The following is a 24,982-nucleotide window of genomic DNA, read 5'->3' on the forward strand; positions in this document are numbered from 1 at the left end:
TTTGACAGCTGTTACTGATACTTTTTCCCTGCTGTGCTACTTAAAGTTCATAACATTTTTAAAAAATTAAAGGAATACATGCTATCCGTGGGCAGATTGTACAGATTATGCTCCCAGTTGCTCTTTTGATGATTTACTGATTGAACTCCAGGAACTTTATTTAAGCCATCCTCAATTTGACATTCAGTGACATTAACTTTAATGCTGGGTTTGTGTGGGATCTCGTGTTTGCATGCCAACCTCCTAAAGGGGGTGACCCTGTAGAATAAATGGGAGTAAATGGTGACTTTGAGAAGAAGGGCTGCAGAGTCTCTGGGGGCACTGCAGGTCCCTGTACTAAGGGTGGCTGTGCAGAGCGGGACATGGTTGGTGTGCCCCGGCAGTCGGAGCTGCGGAAGCTCCCCTGTGCCCATGGCTCCTCCTTGCAGGGAATCATCCATTGGAGAACAGGAATGCTTTTTGTTCCTGTTCTGCCAAGGGCTACAGAAACATTAAAAAGTTAAAGAAATTGAAGGCCACCACCTCAATGTGGTGGTTCAAATGTGCGCTGAATTGATGCAATTCCACTGACTGATGAAGTTACAGAGATTTACGTCAGCTGAGGTGCCAGCCTGGTCTCCCAACAGCAGACTTCAAATTCCTGAAATCTGTTTATATAACATACCCACCTGGAGATTATAGCATTGGATCCTGTTTACAGGATTAAACGCTTTCTTGCTCTAGCAGCAATGGGAAAACATAGTGAGGTTTTCCTGTTCACAGCCAGCAGCCTGCCCAGCATCATGATACTGTGCAGTGTGATGCCTGGCACGTTCAAGAGAGCGTGCAGTATAGCAAGGACTGCAAGAAGGGCTTTGATTTGCTTCTTTGTGTAACTGTGAAAGAAGGGTTATTCTCTTTTCCTAAATAAGTTGGTTATGTTTAAACCCCAGATATCCAGGATGCCATCAGTCTTGCATTCAAGGCAGCTGGAGACCATTACAAGTTGATGCCAAATTTTGCACCAAAAATAGAAATATATTACATTATAAACAGGTGTTTTCCCTGTCTCACCATTCTTTCAGTAATACTGGAAATGGTTATATTGAGATATTGTTCTGTTTTTCTTAAGGCAAGAGCTGGACTTGATAGAAGTAGTAGCAAAAATGTGGTATAATACCTGTAACGCGGCAGATGCTCAAAAGGTACCTGTGCTAGTAGTCTGATGGGAAGGACACAAACCCCATGCTCACCTTATTCACATGTTACTGAATATGAAGTGTTTGCTCACGGGGCCATGTGTGAAACATCATGTTGAATTTGTAGCAGACACATGCTGTAGGGAACTACATATCCCAAGAAGAGGAGTTTGGGAAGGGCTGTGAAAGGCTCCACTGCTGAAGTACAGGAGTGGTGGTCCTGTATCCTTCCCTGGCCTTGAAAATGAACAAGTATATAATGAACAAGTCATAATCATGACTGACGTATTTTGGGAGAAACTACTCATTTCCCGTGTGCTCTCTTCCTACTCTATTGTCATATTGAAAATCAGATGCAGAAATTGCAAATCACAAGGGGTTTTTTGCAGTAATGTATTTACAATTTAATTCCACTGCTGTGTTAATTCTACCATCTCTGCTTTCATACGCTCACCTCTGCTAAATGGTTGTCAGTTAAACAAAATCTGCACATCTTAACTGCATCTGACTAGCACCTTCAGTTGACTAACATGGGAGAAGACACAACTCCAACAGGTGGAGATGATGAAACTTCATTCCTTTGTCCTGTTTTAGTGTTGCCCCAGGGATAAGCAAATGTTCAAGTATTGCCAAAACCAAGCAGACAAGGAGAAATATGCATGTTTTGTATTGAGGTAAGAAATAGCTGGTTTACTCTCTGCTTTGCTCATATTTTGTGCCTGTTAGTTGGCAGTAAGTCAAGCATGCTAGCTGAATGCTGATCTCCTAGGAAAGCATTCTTGATATTCCCATAATTACTCAGCAGCACTATGTACTCCGGGCATAAGCAAAGGCTTATTACAGCAGCTCTCAGCACTGCTCTTAATACTGTGCAGCCGAGTGTCAAAGTCATCCCTGATATCTTCTCTTGTATACAGCATTATGTTTTCTTGTAATAATTGCAAAGTGTGTGCTCATGATCCAGAATAAGCAATATTTGCAGTGGTCTGTTGACAAACTGAACCACCATACCTGCATTTTCTAACCAGTGGCACAGTGCAAATTATGTTATTGGTCTTTTGCTCTAAGTGTGCCAATCTGATGGTCCCTTGCTCGCTGCTACCCAGGAGCAGTATTGTGCTGCTCACAAGTTGCTGGTGATTCAATCTGCATATTCACAAATGTTTCAGAAGGGAATCCATTGCCTAAACCTCTCTGTAAATAGCTGGAGAAGATGTTGGCAGGAATCAGTTTTACTTCGCACAGTTGCTAATGTACTTAAACCTGAAAATAAAAAACAGGCTTCACCTTGAAGTGATGTGCCAGAGACAGTTCCTTTCACCTTGGAGAATTCTGTGAAGCTGGGGTCTTCCATCAATTGAGAGCCTGTACACACTGCCAGAGTTGTCTTTGTTTTTCAAGCAACAGATGATACAGAGATTATAGGTTGTTGCCCCAGGGACTTCTCTTTTCTAAGGCTCCAGGATTTTAAAGGAAAAAGGCTTTTTCAATATGAGTGTTTTATAGCTTTTTACTATCCTCTGGTGGGGTGGGGAGGATAGCATTTGTTAGCCTGGCTTTTACACACTTTTGTTATTACATGAAAGATTAAAATCAATTGAAGTTCAGAGAGATATTTCAGAAAGGAAATATGTAGCTTTAAAATATGCACAAACACCTACTAATTCTGCCTTTTTTAAATAGTCACTTCATAGTCCCTGTCATACTCAAGACAACTGAAAATATCTTACAATAGTATGTGCTCTTGGAAGACAGCAATTATATCAACACATTAAATCAATAGGTAATTAGTACAGACCTTTAAGGTATTTACAATACTTTATCCACAAATAGCTCTATAAAAGTGCAGACTTTGGGAGGAGAATTAAGAAGGGTTAAAGGCAAATTTGTGTGCACAGTAATGTGCTGTACTGGGGCTTAGTCAGAAGTGAAGGTAATGTCAAACTGATTTTAGATTAGATATAAGGAGGAAGTTCTTTACTGTTAGGGTGGTGAGGCACTGGAATGGGTTGTCCAGGGAAGTTGTGAATGCTCCATCCCTGGCAGAGTTCAAAGCCAGGTTGGACAGAGCCTTGGGTGACACGGTTTAGTGGGAGGTGTCCCTGCCCATGGCAGGGGCGTTAGAACTAGATGATCTTAAGGTCCTTTCCAACCCTAACTATTGTGTGATTCTATGATTCTATGATCAGGTGTGAATATAAAGACTTCTAGTAGTCTAGGATGCTAGCAACAGCTTTATGAAAGAATTTAATAGATTCAGGTCTCTTACTAGGCAAAAGCCATCTCCAGCCTGAATTGTAGTTTTTGCCCATTGCATCCAGGACTTGTTTTCAACAGGAACGGAAAAAAAAAATCAGCACAGTATCAATTTCTAGCTACAAGATAACAGATGCAGTCAGAATTCATAGATCCTCAAAACAGTTCTCGTGGTTGGACTTTGCCTGTGCTTTCCTGAGAGTTTATAAACAGCTCTGGAAGCCACCGCTGCTGATGGCAGAGGGCTATGAGAATCTGAGGCCATAATTCATCAGGCACGGGATGTGGCTGCTACCCCCACTGTGGCCATCACCTGCGTGCGTGGTGATGAATGAGGATAATGGATTGAGGCAAGGTGTCTCAAAGCTGCTCTTCAGTGGTTAAAATTAGTGCTGTGAATGGAGTACACCATGAGCTGCAATTGTGTCTCCCTTAAGAACCAATTTCTATCACTGACTGACCTCCTCAGTTGAAAGTGTCATGTATTGAGTTGAAAGAATTAAAAAGCACCTAAACAATTAGATTAAACACAAGTATTTCATCTAAGGCTCTATGTAATCCAGTCATTGGAGATGTTCTGAACTCAATTCTTAAATATACGTTATTTAAAAGCAGATTGGCAAAATTGTGTTTGCATTGCCAAGTAAGTGTCATTTTCAAGATGTTCAGCTGCAGTTGAAGTACTTAGCAGGGAGTTGCATGTAAGTGAGCCCAGCCTGTGCAGGTGATGTACATCATACCTGTCATTTCACTTCCATTCACAGAGGAGGTAATAGCCCCAGCATTCTGTCTCTATGAATGTGTTCATTTTGTCTCCATGTACACTCGTGAAACAAGAGGAACATGAGATAATGTGAGAGTATGACTATTTTTTCTCTTGTAACCAGCAGATTTGATGAATTAAGTACTGACACAATACTCTTGAGTTGTTGTAACAATGGTCATAAGGGAGAATGAAAAAGAAAACTGAGGAAAATTTATCCAACAACTGAAGAGGCAAGTCGTGTTTTGACCAGGGCTCAGTTCAGGAACATGCTAAAAGCATTCTGGCAGGTGGATTTCTGGTCACAGCTCAAATCCATGAGAGCTGCATGTGCACAACAACAACAAAGATAATTTGAGCTGTCTGCATCCCATAGGTAAGTCTAGAGGAACAAGCAGTTTAATGTAAATTTTTAGATAATTCAGGTTTCGAATTCTTATTCCTAGTGGCAGAAGAGGTTTGAACACATTCAGAATAGATGTGTTATGCAGCAGCTTTTGAGAACCCGGTGAAATTGTGGTATTATTCATCTCAAAAGCAGAATGTATGTCTTTGTTACTTCAAGAAGAAAAATGTGCCCTTGTTTATTTATTTATTACTGCTCAATGGAAACAGTAGATGTGCTAGGTAAGGACAGAATTTTAATTTCCTGTCATAATCCTGTGTTTCTGGGGTTGGATATATAACTCTGCTGAATTATTTCCTCAGGGCTAGAGCTTAATTTACAAGACATCAGAACAAGCCAGATTATTATTTAAGTATTTAAAAGTATCTTTCAAAAATATCCCTTTGGTCATTTTTACTATTTCAGCACTGGAGATCAACAAATAATCTGATCATTAATAAATAAGAGGCCAGTTCTGTGCTACCTTTTGTATGTGATCTTTTGGGAGAGGACCTGCAGATGCCCAAGTGCTGTTCTATTGCACTACTGTTATTATTACTGTTGTTACTGTCTCATAATTATTCATAGCTCTACTGTGGGCTGTATCATCCTTAATGGAGCAATGCAAGTTTATCTGTTTATTTTCCTGGTGTTGGCTGTGATGACTCAGGGAGAAGGCACTTGGAGAAGAAACTTGTGATTTTCTGCAGTAATGGAGAAATGTGCTTTTATCATACACTGAAGAGAACATCTGTGGTGATAATCATGCTGTTGACTTACTAAGAGAACACAAATTACATTCTATTAAATAAGGTTTTTGTTGTAGGACAAGTCACTCATTACGCGGCATCGGGAACTGCCTCCTCCTGGCTGTCTAGACTTCATAAATGAGGCACAGGGAAAACTTGCTGCTTTTGCATGTGTGTGGATCAGGTAGCAAGACTTTATTTGAAAAGTGCTAACTTGCTGGCATCTCCTATAATTAATCATGTGGCATTTAAGTAGGTGAAATTACAGTACTGCTGTGGTGCAGGCAGGCAGGCTGAATGAGAGGTTTCACAGCTGAGCTCGGGAGCTGGAGCCTGACCTACAGTTGGCATTTGCGCATTCACAGCAGGACCCCAGGCAGAGGTGGCTGGTGAGCTGGCTCCTGACCTCTCCTGAGCTGCTGGACCCTGGGCTTCCCTCAGAGGTCAGAGCACACTTGCGTCGAGGTGGATGTGTTTGACCCTGCCTTTAATTCAAACTGCTCCAGATACTTGGGTCACCCATAAATAGTGTGGCCAGATCATTACTGTTTCCATTTCAAATTCTGTAGCTATCCCATGCCAGCATTTATGACAGTGAAGATTTATTTCTTCCTGTCTTCTGCATGCTTGTGGTTGCATTACTGTCTCTGAGGAATACCTGACACTCCTTTTGAACTTGGGCATCAGATACTTGCCTTTCAGATGCCACCTGTCAAGCATGGATTCCCACTTTAACTGCACTTGTACTTGGTACAGCAGCAATCTGGGAAATAAGATTATGTCAGAAAAGAGGTGACAGTGGGAGGAGCTGGTTTACGGTCCCTGTTGGAGACCCGTAGAGTGCTCCAAAGAAAGCCCAATCCTGCACCCTGGTGCTGCAAGTGGTCAGGAGAGAGGTGATGGCTCTCTTACTCATCCACCTTCTTGGCCCATAAGCAAGCCTGCAGGGGTTGTCTCAGACAGGATTGCTGGGTGGGTGTTTTGCTCCCACAGCTCAGAGTCTTTCAGCAGAACTGCAGAAAGTGCATCTTATGCAGTGGTGGGGTGATGAGGAGAAGGAAGGAGAAAGTCTCATTGTTTGCTTCAGCTTTGCTGAAAGTATCTGATTATTGTTGTTCCATTCTCTTTATTATTCTTGACTATTTTTCTTTCTTAAAGATGTGGGCCAGCCATGGTGCAGTGGTAGGCAGGAACAGTTAGCAGCCCAATGGTGGAGGCAGGCTGGTGATCATCTCCAGAGATGCAGAGCTATGCGGCCCTTCCCTTAAATATAACACTTCATACACGACTTTTTCAGTCTTCTTTTTTTTTAAATACGTGTTTTGTTTCCCTAAAGGGAAACACCTTTAGGAGGTCTTGCTCATTGAGAAGTCTACAGAATTATTTAGAGTGGAGCTACCTGGTGTAAAAATTTCTTTCTTGTAATTTCAAAGCCATGGGCACTGTTTATGTATGCAGTTGATGTTAATAGAAGTGATAGGCAAGAAATAAAGAGCAAGCCGTTCAATTTAGTCTTTTCCTGCTCAGGAGGATGTAATGCAGCTGACTAACCTTGAAGAGCAGGCTGTTGTGTTAATCACTGATGCCCTTGAGCTGTCCTATCCATTTCACTTCTCAGTTTCCTGAAGAGTTGCTCTTCCCAAGGTGCAGTTATGTCTTGAAGAAATACCGACTGTAGCACTGTATGAAGCATACATAGCAGGAACCAATTTCCTGAGCAGCAAACAAGGAAAGGATTTTTATCATTTATGCGGTATATACTCCAAGAATTCTCTCTTCAGTTTAGTTATTATCTTTCCCTACAGTGTGGAATATTCAATTAAACCTTCTCTCAAATTAGCCATAACTTTCAATGAGAATTAAAGCAGTTCTATTTAGGTAACAATATCTGTCACCGGGCTTAATGTTCAGAGAGAATAGGAATTGTTTCACCTGTTCATGTGAATTAACCTCAGCTGGCATTCACATTTCAGTTCCTCAAAAGCACAGAAAGACAAGCACTTAGAGTCTTACTGGATGTATTGGCACTCAAGTTTAGGGTAGTGGAGGGACACAGAAAATATACCCTTCATTGGAATGTATTTAAATTAATCTGGCCCTTTTTTAATGTATTTTGTGAATCACTAGGGGGGAAAAATATATTTCAGCAGAAGCTAGGATAGCAGAATGTTCTTCTAAATTATCTATCACATTCTGTCCAATAGCATATGGGCATACATCTTGTACTGTGTTTAAGACTGGCTTATTTTATCATGAAATCTACTGAAATTTCCTATATCCTGCATCTTGCTGAAAGAAATACACTTCCCTCAAAGGAGACAGAAGTGGAGCAGTAGTACATTTGTTTCATCTGACAGGGAGCAAAAAAATGCTTTTTGGTAACCAATCTTGTTTGCAACTTGTCTTAAGCTGAGGGCAGCTCAGTGTTCATTCTGGGTTAACTCATTTCAGGCTCCAGCAAAAGAAATGTAACTCAGAAAAATAAAATCTGTCACTGGGAGAGTATCTCAACAGTTAGCTTGTCCGGGAAGATTACTTATTGTATTTTCCCAGGACAGTAACAAATGTGTAAGGAGTAGCACAGGTTATACAGCAGCTGCTGAGTATCATAAAGGGCCAAGTTAGCTAAAATAACTGAGCAGTTTTCATGTGTATATACATGTATGCACTGTTCAATGAAATGACAAAAAGAGAGCCTAGTAAGCACAACTGAAAAGAAGGGCAAGGGAAAAGCCTCCTAAGCTCAGGAAATGGCCTCCTTCTAGCATTGGTGGGCTTCTGTGGATCGGGAGGCTAGTTCACATTTTTAAGTTCTCTGGATAGCAAAACTTTGCTGCCACAAAACCAGGTACTGCAGTAGAGCAAAGGCAGTTCCCTATGAAGACACTACACATCTGAGATTCTTTTCTACCAGTAACATAAGTTAGTCAAATTGGACTATTTGTGGGACAGGTGCTTTTAGTTTTCTGTCTGTAAGAATCTAGGCAGCAGTTTGTTTTATTTATTAGTGACTTATTTAGTGTTCTTTGAACCAAATCATCCCCCTGTGTAAGCTACTGTGGCTCAACTCCCCTCACATACTCTGTTAGGATCTGGGCTGTAGTGATTTCAGTCACGTATTAGACTGTAGCAGAAGGACTCTACAAGCTGAAGATTAAATAGTTTGGACTTGCTTATCTTGGTTATACACAAGCAGCAATAAAAGAAAGAAGAAAGGCACTCAAACTAATTCCATCTACCCAGTGTTTCAAGGTTTTTCCTCCTCTTCTGTTCCCCTGGTATGCTGGCAGCTGTTTTCAGAGCTTCTACCTTCCTTACCCAGTGCCTTTGTCTGGAAAACCAAGTCATAGTTGCACCAGAGCTTCTCTTCTTGCTGGCTAACAGGAAGCGAAAGCATTTTTTTCTCCATGTAAAAGCTGAATGTTGAACAGTGTCAGCAGCAGATGTAATATGTAGAGGGTGGTTTCATTTGATCTTTTGTGAGCTTCTAGTTTAGCTTAAGCAAATTAAGTATTTAGGCTTTTCACCCATTTTTGACTATTTCTGCCTCTGTAGTTCTCTGCCCTTTGTCTGATGTGTTTTCTAAATTCTACCTTGCTCACTAATTAGGCAGATTGTAATGTTTTTTACAAATGTAACTGTCTTTCAAACACTGCATTGCATCATGTGGACCAGTTTCATTATACCATGAAGACCAATGTCTCACCCAAGGACACTACACCATGACAGTCTGGGCCCTGATCCTGCAGCTAAGTGATGTCCTGGACATATGGGGACATATTTGGACCCTTAGATTTGTTTGTGTGTGTGTTTCCTGACTCAGTTAGGTGAGCTATCTACTTCTTAATGCAAGGTGTATTTTCTTATGATGGGAGGAAGACCAAGAATCTGACCTCTAGCGTGATGTGATATAAATTGACACACCATAATTGAAATAACAGCAAATGACAGTGTAGTGTGTGTTGAGTCCTTTGTGGGGTGTGAGGCAGATGACACAGCTGATATCAAACATACCTGAGTCATCATGGTTCACTAACTGGATGATCCAGGACGGTCAGCATGTGCCTATCCCAGCACAGTCAAGCTCCTTGCCTATGGGAGTTAAAGCAACTCGCACCCAGGACCTGAGCACCAGGCCAGCTTCTCTATTTTACAGTTAGAAGACTGGATAAATTAAAATGTATTTTAATTCTCTTGTTTTCAAGCCCATTAATATAGTACTCAGAACTATAATCTTTATGGGCCAGATTATAATCTTTCTAACAGTGAATGAGACTGAGTGAAGCAGCCCTGGGTCTCAGAAATGACTCAGGATATCATAATCTAGCCCTGTATGCTTTATAGTTATTATTATCTTCTTGTGCTAGCAACAGTAAGTTGCACACAGGTGTAATTTTAAAGCTAGAGAATATGTGAAATGTGTTTTGAATAGATGAGGCTCAGTCAGATATTGTTAACATATAATTAAAAATAAAGATAAATACAACTGATATGACTGTATGCTTAGTGCATTCTCTTTTGTGGCAGTGCCTGAGGGAGGAGACATGAGGGAGAGGTTGCGTCATTATAATCTTCTGGCAAAGTCTCTCTGAAATCCTTCTGTGGAGACCACAGAATTTTCTCCCTGGAGTACAGAGCTATTGTTCTTGTCCATAATAAATCCAGCTGTTTTGCCAGTGTCAGAAGATATGAGGGCTAGTCACATTCTCACCCTCCTCCCATCGGGAAGATGCATTGTCTTCCGCTCAGTCATTTTTCTTTGTTGTTTTTGTGTACATTCCATTATCTTTGTATTTTATATATTCATTCTTCTCTGACCTCCTGTACCCACAAATTTCCTGCATATCGCTCAAGTTGGACTCCTGAAAGCCGATTAGACAGCAGCATGGCTGCCCTGGCCAGTATGCCATCTGTGCTTGTACCCATGTGAGTCCCTGCTCTGGGCAGCAAGGGAACCGTGGGTACTAGCAACAGCACCATGATGGCCCGCACAATTGCCCTTTGCCAGCTGGTACTCTGCAGGGAGAGAAGTATGCTGTAAAGATGACAGGGCAGAACATGATCAGAAAGAGTTCAAAAAATGCTAAAACAAAGCTCCTTCCATTCAGCTGGAATCCTTTCTGACTGGGAGCAGTTTCACTGAATTCTTCCTTGCATCGTACCTAAGGAAGGCAGCTAGACATTGACACCAATGAGCGGAAAAGTCTCGCTGAAAGCAAGATAGCTGACTTTTTCAGGGAAGAAAACTTGGTTCCATTTATGTTCTGAGCAGTTACTGTGAAAATGAAAGTGTAATGCAAACAGGATGGAGAGTGGTGAATTTACGTTGTAGCTTTTTGTGGGTGTTTTGAGCAATATTGGCGTATTTCATGAAGTCTTGTACTCTAACTGCGTAGTGGCAGGCAGACAAAAGCTGTACCTTGGGACTGTTCCTGTTAGCAAGGTTTGAAAAAGGATAAGAAAAAGGAAAAATTGATCAGATAACAATTGCAAATGTTTGATGTGAAAGAAAAGAAGATATGAAGGAGTTAATAACACAAAACATTAAAATGTATTTGTAAAGTAAAAAACAAAAGTCCATGCAAGGAAAGCTCCTATAAGCAGTCCACAGTTTTGGATTGCAGTTAAATGACTACTGAACTCTTTGAAAGTCATGTCAGGTTGTTTTACCAAAATGTTTTCACTCTTATACCTATATTTAGTATGAGTTTTTAATGTTCTGAAGTGCACAAGCGTGTAATGTGCTTGTTGGTGCAGTTTGTACCAGGCATTCAGGACCTTCATTCATGGGGATCATGGCAAGACGCAAGGCTTGGTACGTAGGAGATCCCTGTGGCATCGCAGCTGGGAAAGGGCAAAAGGTGGAACAGGGTTTACACGGCCATGGGTCCCCTTTGAGGGGCTCATGCTCAGTTACACTCCATGACTGCAAAACAGTTTCAGTCCAGGGTGCCAGCACCAGTTGTAATGGAGGGAATTCCTGGGGGCTGTAAATGCTGGGAAACCTCTGGCTCATGTAACTGCATAGCTGTATTTAATAATGTGGAGGTTTTTAGTTTACCAGTGAAAAGATTTCAATTTTTAAAGGTGAAAATAAGCGTTCTGATTTGAAGTGAGCTTTGCTATGACAATAGAATCATGCTATTCATTCCATTCATTTGAACTCTGGGTAACATTTTGGTCTGTGCTCTATTTAGTGCACAGACATATTTGAGAATGTTGACTCCACATGACGTTCAGTGGCTTTTTGGGGAAAAAAAAATAATATGGCAGTTATAAAGTGTCGTTATCACATCTTTTCTGGGGTGAATGATATATTTTGTATTTTAAAACTAGGTACATGGAGGTTCCATTAAGTATCTGTCACATTTTTCCTCTGTTCAATGCAGATGACAATACACTGCACGGGCCAGTTTTCCTTCAGGAGCCCAACAGTATGATCTTCCCCTTGGATTCAGAGGAAAAGAAAGTGAAGCTGAGCTGCGAAGTAAAAGGAAATCCCAGGCCAACCATTGGGTTTGTTGAATGTTTAACTATTATTTGGCAGGATCTCCATGCTTACAGCAGTAACCCCCGAGAATTATTGTCCTGTATCATGCACTATAACTCGGTGATGCCCCTGGAGCCTACCACAGTGCTGATAAGAAAAAGAAAAGACATCAAGAAATCACTGCGTATTGCAGTGCAATTGCTAAATTTGAATAGGAGTTCAAAAAGGTTATGAAAGGATTATAAATAGTCTTGGCTCCCAGCTTAACCATCCTTTTCCATAAACATAGACAAAGCTCTTAATTGCTTTCAGCCTTAGTAACTGTTGGAATCCTTAGAAAAAAGATGCTATACTGCTACAGTGATGCTGCTGTAAATCATTGTGGCTGCTGGGTTTTTTTCCTTCTGCACATTTCTCTTTTTCTTTTTTTACCACCAAAGTAAATGCCAGTTGAAACAGATTAGAGTCATTAGACCTCAGCCAACGTACTGTCTTCTGACACAACCTACTATTTAATGCAATAAACTCTGTTGATTCACAGGTACAAACGTGCTCCAGTTGTTCCTCTGTACATTCTGGGAAAGAGAGCTGCTCTGCAGCTGCGGTGCCCTTGTATGCTCTGTGGAGGGCTGGTGGGGATGAGGGTTGTTGTAATAGGGGCAACGTGGTGCTGGAATTCATCAGTGCCCCAGTTTGTGACAACGTCTACTGTTGAGTGAATTCTCTGAAATTCAAAAGCAAACAGCCAGCAAGTTGGGAGAGTTAAAAAAAAACAACTCAGTGGACACGAATGGTTTAAAGATTCTGTTCCTAGGACTTCTCCTTGCAAAATGATTAATTCCAAGGAGCAGCAGCGCTAGCAACTGCAAAAACATTAATCATATCAGAGGCTGAAATATGTGTCAAGGATATTGCTTTTTCGGTTAAATACTGGACTATTTGAATACTGCACAGGATATTTGCATTTTTCATGCCTTATTTTTTGTATTTAATAAATAGTCAAAGATATTTTAAATCTGTATGTACTTCATGTTGTATTTTCAAATACCGAAGAGTATCAGTTAATATTAGCAGAATATGACTTTGGCATTTTGTGCTGTAGGTGGAAGTTAAATGGAACCAGTATTGACATTGGTATGGATTACCGCTACAGCGTGGTGGAAGGCAACCTGTTGATCAATAATCCCAATAAAACCCAAGATACTGGGACATACCAGTGCGTAGCAACAAACCCGTTTGGAACGATCGTCAGCAGAGAAGCAAAGCTTCAGTTTGCTTGTAAGTAAGAACGCGGCCTCCATTCCTGCAGCGTGCTGGAAACACAGAGAGAGCAATGACTCCTTTCCTAACCTTTTTTTAATGCATTAATATGTATTCTCTGAGCTGTTCATGGCTTAGCGGAAACATCTGGATTTAGAGGGGAAATGTGAATGAGAAATAGCTGCCTTGTTTTATGATGATTTAGATAAAATTATAAGTGGTATGCAAGGTGAAATCTCTTATTTCTTTAGAAAGAAACTTTTTCTTTCCAAGAAAATTCTTTTTCCAAGAAACTTTGGAAAATATGTGGCAAGTGAGATTTCACCATTGATTTTTCTTTCATTGGAGAATTAAAGCTTAAAAATATTTGAAGGATCATACTCTTTGTAAGGAATAAAATCATAATAACAGTTTGCCCAAGTCCTACATTTCGCTACTTGAGTACAAGTACTTTCAGGTACGGGTGATATTTTGTAAGTCTGTGTGTAAAAGGGAAAACAGCCTGCTTTATACATATTTTGGGTTAAATCAAAGTTGCAGCTTCTTGTCAAAAGCTAAGGATAACAAAAAACACGGGTCTTGATTGGCTTTATCTGAATTAGCATTATATGAAATTATGTAAAGCCATTTCAAGTAAGAAGGTAAAGTCACTAAGAGTGGGCAGACGATAGCGCAGGACCACGAGTAATTTTTTTTTCTCATGTAGTTGTGAAGGTGAATGCAAAGAATAGATACATGGCTTTATTCATCCATCATCTGTGTGATTTCTCTGTGCCATTGCCCTGGGAGGGCTGTACATAGCAGCTTAGTAATTACAGCAGGACCTGCTATGAAACATCCTTACGTGTACGTGCAGGAGTTCAAGGCAGTCTGTTCCCAGATGGTGAGCTGGGCTTTCAGTAGAGCTTAAAGAAAGATGCTTTTGACTGACTGGTGAGAGAAGCTGATGTGCTCCAGCTACAAAAATTAAAAGGTAAAAATGCCAATAAACAGGCTCATACAATATAGAGAGATGAGTAATGGGAAATATTACTGTGAGTAAAGTCAAGTCCTCTGTCTCCCTGTATAGTTCACAATATATTATCCATTTGCTGATGACCTGCTTGTGGTTTTCCATGACTAAAGGTGTGTTTTTGCTCTGGATGGATAATGAACAGCTTCCTACAGACCAGCCTCATCACTTCAGGTTTCAGTATGTCAAGGTGATTGCTTCATAAATACTGCACTGGTCTGCTTCTCTGGAGACCATGTGTCTCGCAGCAGGCTCTGTCTTACAGATTGTGGCCTTCTGCTAGCTAGCAGGGTGAGCCTGGGAATCGCTATTACTCAGAGCGGAGCACTTCAACACCCCATTGGCTGGAGTTGTGCTGTTTGCTGAAGTAAATAATTTAAGAACAAGCTGGGTACCCAGGCTGCAGCTTTTCAGACTCTGGTCCTGAGCCTCAAAGTTGAGGATGTGGGACTAGGAGGGAGGATCCTGATGCTGGAAAGTACGGTAGCCACAGATTACTTGAGTAGTGAAATACATCAATGTCCTTGCTTGTTTAAAGTCTTAAGTGCTTATTAATCAAGAGCTTGCAAACACAGAGAATTCTGCAAAAAGTAAGAAACCTTTCACATTTTGTCTTTGCTTCAGATACAGAGTGTTTATTAAATTCTGTTCAATTTATCTATCTTGATCAATGATATATGTGGCCAAAACCTTTCAAGTTTTGTAGCTGACCAAATACAAATTTGGTTTGACTGTTTCATAGTTAAGAAGGTTGAATTCAAAACCAAAGCTTGTTCTTTTCCAGTTAAAGTAATTATGGGGAACTTGACTAAATTTATTATTTTTAATTCCTAAAATTTATTTTAGATTGATAAAACAGCATAATGGGATTAGAAACATTTAGATTAAATAAAAAGAAATAACATTTGTGAAGGTAGGCTCTGTGCTTTCACAAAGCAGTAAGTCATCTTGTCTTGTATAATGAAAGGGATTGCAACCAGAATTAGCTGACTTATGAAATGCACAGAGTAGTTTAAGTTTATTACAAAAGCTCTGCCTCTAAGAACCAGTAAAAAAGAGCATCCATATTAGTAATGTGTGATTTTCAGCCTTGACATCTGAGACGTGTGAATGCAGTAGTACAGCTTAATATAACTACATGCCTTTCTGTGGTTTTATTCCAAATGTGATAATTTTTGCATGGCCTTCTGTAGGTTCTGCATGGAATTACCTAAAACACTGTTTGGGGCAGACTTGTAGCTACTGGAGCTCTGTCTTAAGCCTTTTTGCTCTCAGATTCTTCCCTTTTATTGAGTTATTTTCCTTTAGTTTACACCCTTGTCTAGCACCTAGATCGACCATGAAGTCTCTGAGCCAGGTTTAGCGCTTCAGCTTGCTCTCTTATGCTCCACTATGTCACATATTATGATTTAACTGTGGAAAGCCATATGATTAGAGACTCAGGATGGCACCACTTAACTGTGCGTAGCTTTCCCCTTCATCCAAGCAATCTCATATTTTCCATCCTGGTTGTGTGTTGTGATTTTTGTATTCTCTTATATTTATTTCTGAGGAAAGTTATCCTGGGTCTTTTGAGACTGATGTCTGAGGTTTGGAACTTTCTTTCTCTTCTTTTAAGAGTTAAAGTCTGAATCTTGGGGTATCAGTAAAATATGGTCGTTCATTCTTCAAGGGCAGTATTATTCTTCTCTAGTGTTTTCACTGAAGATTAAACTGTGATCTAGCTATTCAACCTTCTGTGGAGGTCAGAAAAGGTCAGCAATTTAATCCTTGAAATGTGTGTTTAGGTTACAAACTCATTATGATAAAAGTGCTACTATTTCCCCCCAATCCTTGCTTTGTGATATGTCACATTTCAAATTTGTTCTTTTTTTCTCTTTCTCTTTCCTCTTTTGTTTCTTTTTTTTCCCCCAATGGTAGTTGTCTCTGAAATCGAACATATTTTCGTAAAGTGAGGAATCTGCTGTGCCACAGTAACAGAATATGGATTAATGGTACCCTAAACCCTGTGCTTAAAGCAGTACAGGCTTTCAGAAAATAAAAAAAAGCTTTAAACTCCTGAGTATGGATTCTAATAATGGCTTTTCCAAAATGATATACGAAAACACAGCTGAACTAGATTAAATTATGTGCTTTTTATTTCAGGGAATGGGGCTTAGCTTGACAATTTTATTCACTGTTACTGTAGTTTCTGTTCAGAAATAACACTGAAATCAATAAGAAGTTATGCCTGGAAAGGAATGCAGCTCTGATGAGGCAGTTTAGAGATGTACCCACCCATTCAGACATCATTAAAGCTGTTTACTGTGGCCAGGATCCTGCTTCAATTTAAGGCAAAGATAAAACTTGTATTGATTTTTAGTGGCACCAGAGTTGGACCGTACCCCTCAGAAAACGATGAATTTGCAAGTTCTTCTGCCTGCTCAGTCCCTGTTCTCTTTTTGGCATGACTGGGAGGTGCTGAGCAGCTGTTGGCCATGGGCAGGAGAGCGGTAAAGCTCAGTGTGTAGCAGTACACTCTGAGCAGGATGCACTTTTAATATGAGTGTCCTTGCCAAATTATTTCTGCTGACTATGAGATAATTTGCAGAATGGAACATTAGTGCACACAGGTGCTGGAAGTTGCATTTATACTGAACATCTCCACAGACATAAAACCACATGAAGTCCTGGGAAAGGCTGCAAGAGTTTGTCTGTCCCTGCTGCAAGGTGGCATTGATGCCCTTCCCTAAAGAAGCTCACTAACCTCTTCTGCAAAACATTTGCAGACCCTTCTTGGGAGTATATATTTGGAGAACTATGAATTAAGGTTTAGTTTCAGCTATTTTGGTGGCCTTTGCTAGTCCTGATCTTACTTGCTAGCACCTACTGCTGATTGTCCGGAATATGCTTGTACTCCATGCCCTGTGCAGGTAATGACCCAAGGGCATTCAGACCTGTTTCTCCCCCTTCTACTGCTACACTGAGTGTGCTACAAGTCCAAAGGATCGTGGTTTGAGAAGGTGAGCCAGGTATCTTTTCACCAGAAATGTCTTTGCAGAAGCCTCCAAGCTATTGCCACGTGAAGGTGCATGTGGAGAGTGCCAGCTTCCACATGATTTGTGACTCTCATCTTTGGATTTGCTCTGGTTTAACCAAAGGTTTGTCAAACAGAAAGGGGACAGATAGTCAAAACTGGTCAAAATGAGCTACACTTCTGGAAGTGGGTTCGGAGGAAATAGGGCTAAATAAGATTTTCCCTTCTGTTTGTAACTTTTTTTGCTAAGTGATGTCCAGAACTTTACTTTTATGGTCTCATTGACGTGATGGAATAAGTGAGACAGGACTTGCCCTGGCAAAGAGAATAGCAATTACTGTCTTACCTTTCAGTTGATTTATGAGCACCTGTAGAATAGCATCTCTAATCATAGAATCACAGAATGGTTTGAGTTGGAAGGGACCTTAAAGACCATCCAGTTCCAGCCCCCTGCCACAACAGCAGGAGGGGGCACCTTCTACTAAACCAGGTTGGTCAAAGCCCCATGCAGTGGCTTGAATGAAAGATTAACTTGATATATATATAACTTTGAAGAGACTAACTTTGATATTTGTTTTACCTTGCTGAGGCCGCTGTTTGTTTTCTACCATCAAAGCTTTGAAACCAGACATTCTGCATGGCTCCAGGAGCAGTGCAGAGGGTCACTCTGTAACCCTCACCCCCACCCCAGGGGTCTGCAGACTATGTCTGCTCAATTGCCACCTCTGCCTGCAGCAGCTCAGGCATCCCCAGGACAGGGCCAAGGCTCCACTCTGCTTTCCTGGCATATGACCCTCGTCTTCCCCTGTGGAGCTATCCCCGATACTGGTTGATGAAATATCCTTTCCCTGCTGTGATAACTAGACTCAATTTGGCCCTAAATTCCTCAACAGGATTTACAGTTTAACCTGAAAATACACAAAGACAGTGCTACCTGCAGTAATACTGGCTTAAAGGTGAACCCTCTGCAGAGTGAGCAAGTAGCCATGCAGTAACTGTTGCCTTTCTCATCAGTACCGTTGTTTGTCACACACTGCTGATTGTGAAATGAGTATCCAAAGAGGAAAATCAAGTTCAAATTTGTGCAGATTTTCAGTCATATCATTGTTTTGTCCCCTGTTGTTTTAAAAACTGCCTAAGAGTGATGCCTGTGAAAAAGGAGCTGTTAGAGAAATGGGATCTACTTTCCAGGGGATTTTAGCATTTTTCATATTGTCACACCGCTGCATGGGGAGGATGGTTGGTGTCCTTCCTCCTGCTACATGCAGAGACACTTCTCTGAAATCCATGCCTTTCCAACCAGTAGCAATTTTCTGTGAAGGAGTTTCCTTTGAATCAGGTCCATTCTAATTCTATGGGTATTTTCTGCAGTTGGCAAAAAAAATATTGAGATGTCCGGAGGCTGAGGTACCAGTTTTTAGAACAGAAATGAGGCTCCAGGAGGAGGGGATGATGGAGGTGAAGGGAGGCAATCTCAGGGGATGCTGGAACATGCAAAGCATTGTTGTGCTGCCCCAGGAAGCCTGGGGCTGCAGGTAGATGGGATTAAATGAAAGGGGTAAAGGTCTCCTCCTCCTCCAGACAGCCCTGGTCAAGTGAAATAGCTGGTTTTGTGTATGGAATTTAGCCTGAACTGTTTCACTCTGTTTGAAGGTTAAACCATGCCTGGAGGTCAGGGTTTGGAGGTGCGCTTCTTTCCACTGCTAACCAGAACAGCAGCCTCAGACTTACCTTATGTACATTTTCCATTGTCTTATTCATTTGTAGAAACTCTTAACTTTCTTCTGTGATACTGTGAACATATTCCCGACGGCAGGGAATCACACTATTGTTTCTGAAAATTGTTTCCCCCACACTTTAATAAAGGAAGTTGTTTTATAGAAGTGTTTCTGCAAAAAATAGTTGTTACACATGAATTAGCAGCTAGGACTCAGCACTGTGCAGTGCAAATAGTAGCAGAAAATACAGTAATAATGTGGTTACATTGAGAATACTTTGGGGCTTTGACCTACCATCCCAAAATAACTTCACCGTGATGGTAGAAAAAGAAAATTACTCCCAACATAATACTAAAAAGGATTTTCTTCAATATTCCCGTTGCTGGAATGATTCTTGTTATATCTTGCACCCAAGCAAATCCCGTAATTTTTGCTATTAGTTGCTAAGAAACAAATTATAATTGCTGCTCACATTCTTTGCTGTTTTACCCTCTTATTGCCCTGATGTGCATTCATTTTCTTTTTGGAGATTAAATGATCAATGGAGTAATTCTTTCAAGAACAATTAATAATGAAAACATTTTCAGAGAACCACCAGAGTATCTGCCTCGCCTGGCCTAAACAAACAAGCGCAACAACAGTCGCATTGATTGATCAGTGAAGCGGTGCACTGCCACTCGGCTGAATGAGGCATTCGGCGCATGAATTGAATCACTTCCGCAGTGATTACTAACGTCTCAGTGTTGAGAAAAGATGATGTGTTTTAAACCTCCTGGCAGTTAAGGAGACAGAGGGTTTGGGTTGGCTTTTTCAGGAGCTGGGCTGCAGCTGGGATGGTGTGTGTGTGCAGCACTGGTTGCCTGTGCGCATCCTCTTCGGGAAGTTTCTTTGTTCAAGGTCTTTCTGCCTATGAAGGGCAGAAACCCAGTTCGGCACGCTTTTCTGGCTCCCTGTTCTGGATTTCTGGGAGAGCACTTGCTATAAGACCCTGTGGGGTAGGTATGTGGGGGGTGAGTTTTCAGCATCCACTAAGATGGGGGTAGCACCCCTGCCTGCCTGCACCCACTACCACAGGATGTGCATACCTGTGCTCCAAGGCTGGTTTGCACCCCAGTATTGAAATACTATGCTCAGCTGTTTCTTGCTCAGGATTCCTTTCTACTTTTTCAGAGCCTTAGCTTCAAATCCGCAGCTCTTCCCACAGCTTAATTCACTTTTTCCTGGCATTTTTGTTAGTGTGCTTCCTCCCCAGTGTTTAGTGACAATTCACTTCCAGACAAGAATTGGAGTTTGCTTTATCCAGGCCCATAAATCTGCCTTAAATGATCAAGTTTTCTTACTTTTTGTTGCATCTTCAGAACTTGGTTCTCTTACCATGGCCTGGTTTCCCTCGCGTACCCCAATATCTCTTTTGCTGTCTCTTTTTTTTTCCTTTGAAGCTTTTCAAAGCCTCTGCACATCCAGGCCAGACAGGGGGCTTCAGGGCTTCATTGTGGTGCACAGGAGCGGTTCTGTGGCATCAGCAAGTGACACCATGCTGCAGAGGGTCTGCCGTTGCTTCCTTTGGCTGACCTTCCTATTTCAGTTTCCAGAGACACTAACAAAGCTCATTATAGTATCTCCCAGATAAACAGGATACATTTTAAATCCTGGGTCCAGTAGATAAATCTGTTTTGGTACAGATTCTCTGGTAAGAGGGTTTTCCTGAACTTTTCTTTCTTGCTAAAGCAACAGTTGTTTTATAGCTCCCGGAACTCTGCAAACAAAACATTATTTTGGAGTTTGCATGTGCACTTATAGAATCATAGAATAGTTAGGGTTGGAAAGGACCTTAAGATCATCAAGTTCCAACCCCACTGCCATGGGCAGGAACACCTCACTCTAAACCATGTCACCCAAGGCACCCACGCCTTGAACACCGCCAAGGATGGAGCATTCACAGCCTCCCTGGGCAACCCATTCCAGTGCCTCACCACCCTCTCAGTAAAGAATTTCTTCCTTATATCCAATCTAAACTTCCCCTGTTTAAATTTTAACCCGTTACCCCTTGTCCTATCTGTACAGTCCCCAATGAAGAGTCCCTCCCCAGCATCCCTATAGCCCTCCTTCAGATGCTGGAAGGCTGCTCTGAGGTCTCCACGCAGCCTTCTCTTCTCCAGGCTGAACAGCCCCAACTTTCTCAACCTGTCTTCATACAGGAGGTGCTCCAGTCCCCTGATCATCCTCGTGGCCCTCCTCTGGACTTGTTCCAACTTCTGCCCACTACCAGAGGCCCGTCTTCCTAGGCTTCCCTTCTTCCACCAGAATGGCTGGGACATGATAGCCATCCCGTTTTTCTCCATGCACCATAATACACATGAAGGTGTCAAGTCACAGCTCATGAGAGCAGGGCATAAACTGCTTGTGGTGTCCCTGTTTCTGCATAGTTATAATGTTAAGTTTTTCTGGGCCATGTGATAAGATTTGGGGCTAATTATGTCAAATTGGGCTCAAGAGTGTTGTTTCCTGCATGCATGTAGAGTCCCTGCTTCCTCCTCCAGTGCCCTTTAAAGGAAAAATACAATTTATACAAATAAAAGGCCTGCGGATCTTATCCAAACCCAGATACTTCTGCTGCTTGGGCCCCAGGACTAGGTTGATGACGTACAGGGGCTGTTCTTAACAAAGGAACAATCAAATTTATTTGAGTCTTTCTTCATGCACGTATTTCCCAATGTTTCTCTCCTTTGCTGAACTCTCAACCCAGCTGTGCAAAGTGTAAATGGTGACATTAGAGGATCAGCTCCCAACCTCTGCACCTTTGCCGCACAGTCTCCAATGGGTGGAAAACTAGGCTAAGCTTCACATAAGCTCTTTTTTCTCTTTTTTTTTTCTGATGAATAGCACCAACAGGGAGCATGTAGCAGAGTATAGATATATAACCTACTTTACTTCCGTCAGTGATAGAAGGACCCTTAACTTACAACAGAAACACTGTATTTATACCTGCTTTGTTTCCACCCAAGGGTTATAAATAAGATTAATATATTATTACTTAAAGCACTGGCAGGGCATTTGTAAATAATCAGTGCACCTTCTCTCAAAGCTAGTAATCTTGTAAGCCTGCAAGTGTTATTTAGGGAAGTATTTCGGTTTATATCATGCAAAAATAGTGCTGCTTAGAGTGGGGAGCATTGCACAGGGAGGTGTCAGAGGGCTGTGGCCAGGAGCTGTGAGAGCTGCTGCCAGCGCCTCTGGGCATTGCTCCAAAATGAGCTTAAGATCACAGGTCGGTCACAGTGCCATGATTTTCCTTGTGTTGTAGAAATTTAGGGCACAACAAGGCACTGGCTTGACAGTTCTTCCTGTCTCTCCCCATATTTATTAATTGTGCATTTATTATGTAAAATAACATCTATTCAAATTATATATATTTATATCTAGGGGCTGAATTTTAAGAACTAAATGTAGATGTAGGTGTTTGTTTAAATGAATGCTTAAATTGACCCATTTAGGCCCAGTGGGCCAAGGTCCACTGATGTAAGCTTTCCTTGCAAAAAGTTCTGCTTTTATGTAAAATTTTTTCTAGTCTTGAGATAACCATCTTTGTGCTAAATCATGTCATGGTGCTGTGGAAAACTCTGACTCCACCTCGAAGGAAATAAGTGATTTCTTGTTTTCTCTGATGTTCTGAATGAAGCAGTAAGTATTCAGGTTCTGAGCCCAAGTATTTGGGACAATTTCACTTTGAAGTGGAGTAGATCTCTCTGCATTTAAGATCTTCTGACCTTAGGCTTAATCAGTCACTTTGACATCTCACCTGCTAACTTAATACCACCCTTCTTTTTGTATGTTCAGTGTATAGTTAATAAAGAAAATGATGTAAAGCTCCCACAGTAAGCTAAGGAGAGAGAAAGACACTGTCTTTTTTTCCCTACTTTCCTGTGGCTTTGTGCAGGATTTGCTATTGTGCTACTTATCAGCAAAAATTTCCTGTTCTTTCTCATTCCTGAAGCATTTACAACTTGCCTGTGTTACCAGCAAGGTAGTTCCCACTGGTGGCCTGTTTGGCTGCTTACCCCTAGGTTGTTAGAGAATCAGTGCACATCATTTGACATCTCTTCCACTACTGGAAGGCTAAATGTGAGAATTAATATAGTAGTGTACTATGAATATTAATGTGCCCTTAGTATTAATCCTCTGAATGTAACTAAACTTGCTGAATATTTTTCTGAGCATATTTTCTTAAAGCCAAGGATAGGAACAGTTGAATAGCTGTATAGATGATATTAGAATTTCAGGTTGGCACAACTTCAGAATATAGCCCAGCTACCTTCGAGTACAGTCTTACCTCTGTAAATCACAGCTGTCTAGCTGGCTTATTCTGATGAAAGCTAGAATGGCACATAAATAAGAGAGGAAAATTAGCTGCAAATTTAAATTACTTTTTTGACAATAAATTAAATAGCCTGAAAAAGTAGATGCCAATATAAAGCAGTATACACAAGAGTGCAGTGACCCTTCAGGGAACTTGGTTATTCAGCAAATTTAAACCCTGCTTTCTTGAAAAAACAGAATGGGATATGATGGACAGCAAACTTGTAAATTTAAAAGAAATCTTTCTGTCGACTTATGGATAATTATTAACGTTCATAAGGGTCTTTCCTTCAAATGTTAATATATTGAACATTTTTATTAGCAATCCTGTAAACACTTTTGTCTGCAGTATAGTCAACAGCAGGCAGAGTTGCAGTATGCTATGTCCCCACCCATGATTTGACATACACATCCATTGTCACCACTCTTTTATCATGCAGGAGTTAATTTGGGGCATCATTTTCCACAACTAGTAGTCTCACCTGCTCACTCTCTCCATTACATGCTTTAGGGGTATGTCAGGTCTGTGGACCATTGCTTTCTGCTGTCCAGGCAAAATCCATGATGCACCCAAACCATATAAACATCTGTGGGCCCAACTAAGGTTTCCTTTGGTCCGGGTTCTTTCCTGTTACAGAACTTTCCATATATTGCAAAAACTGATGCTAGAGTGGCACAAACATCTGAAGAGCCATAAAATTATGTTTTTGTGGTATGTTGTAATTGCTTTTCCTGGTCTTTTGCATCGAGCAGATGGAGAATAGGACAAGGAATCTCAGTTAGTAGGATGCTTCTTGTAACACCTCCCCTTTTTGCTCTAAATCCCATGGTCTGTCAAATGAAATAATGCTATTTACCTAGTTTGAAGAAATAATTATTATCCTTAGGTTGATCTTTACTGATTCTGTGTCAGTGCAAATCACTATTGTCTTAAAATGTGTGGAAAATAGCAGTTACATGCCCCCTTGGTCAAGTGCAGACTACATCCAAAGGCCAGAGGTGGGCTCTGTCTTTGTAAGAAAAGGTCTATTCCTATTGATGGGATGCAAGGCCAGTGCAGAACAATTTTATCTTAGTGGCTGCTGCTTCATTGTTTAATTTTTTCATTCCTGTTTTCCTTCTTGAAAGCAGAACCAGGGAGTCAGTATTGGCATGCAAAGACAGCAGAGCTTTAAATATGTTTGTCAAAAGTTGTCCCATGTTATTTTTCCTGTCTGCAACAAACGTGACTGCCATTTCATAATTCATTAGACATGAGAGATGAACAGAATGAAGAAATATCTCCTCTCTAGGAGACGCTGCCTAGCATCATAATGTGCATTTCCACAGGCAAGCTGAACTACTGGATACTCTCTGAGGATCAGGATCTCTGTAGGGTCTTTTTCGTTTGTATTTCTATCAAGTAAAGGGAAATTTTTCTTTGAAATTTGTAGCTGAGTGATGTTGTGTCATGTTATTTTACATTATTTGGAGCCTGAATTTGCATTCATTTATCTGCAGAAAGTAAGAAGATGCAGCAGAGCATGCTCCAGTGGGACACACGAGGGGTGTCTGCAGTGTTAATGCTCAGCTATGAAGTGAGAGGGGGCTGTGCTTCCCCCAACAGAAGTACTGCTTCCTGGCTGTTGCAAAATCATCTAAAAAATCATCTGTGCTGGGAGAAAGCGTAAGAATAACTCACTGTTTTGCTAGGAAAATATAAAAACTTCCGAGAGTGAAATAACTCTGTTCAAAGTCAACCCAAGGGGAAATGTCTGCCCAGCTTTTCCAGATTAAAGTAATAAAATAAAATTTTCTGA

At 41.0% G+C, this 24,982-nt stretch overlaps 1 protein-coding gene across 1 annotated transcript in view; it reads left to right on the plus strand.

Annotated features, from left to right (window-relative positions):
• Positions 1-24,982, plus strand: part of LOC308225247 (contactin-4) — a gene marked incomplete at its 5' end in the record, with an annotated part of 165,621 nt that overhangs the window by 24,528 nt on the left and 116,111 nt on the right. Inside the window, 2 exons of the mRNA XM_080625912.1 lie at positions 11,721-11,847; positions 12,924-13,099. Coding sequence (XP_080482038.1) covers positions 11,721-11,847; positions 12,924-13,099 — 303 coding nt within the window. The remainder of the gene's footprint in view (positions 1-11,720; positions 11,848-12,923; positions 13,100-24,982) is intronic.

This window comes from Psittacula echo, assembly GCF_963264785.1.
Source record: "Psittacula echo genome assembly, chromosome: 9".
NCBI classification, from domain to species: domain Eukaryota; kingdom Metazoa; phylum Chordata; class Aves; order Psittaciformes; family Psittacidae; genus Psittacula; species Psittacula echo.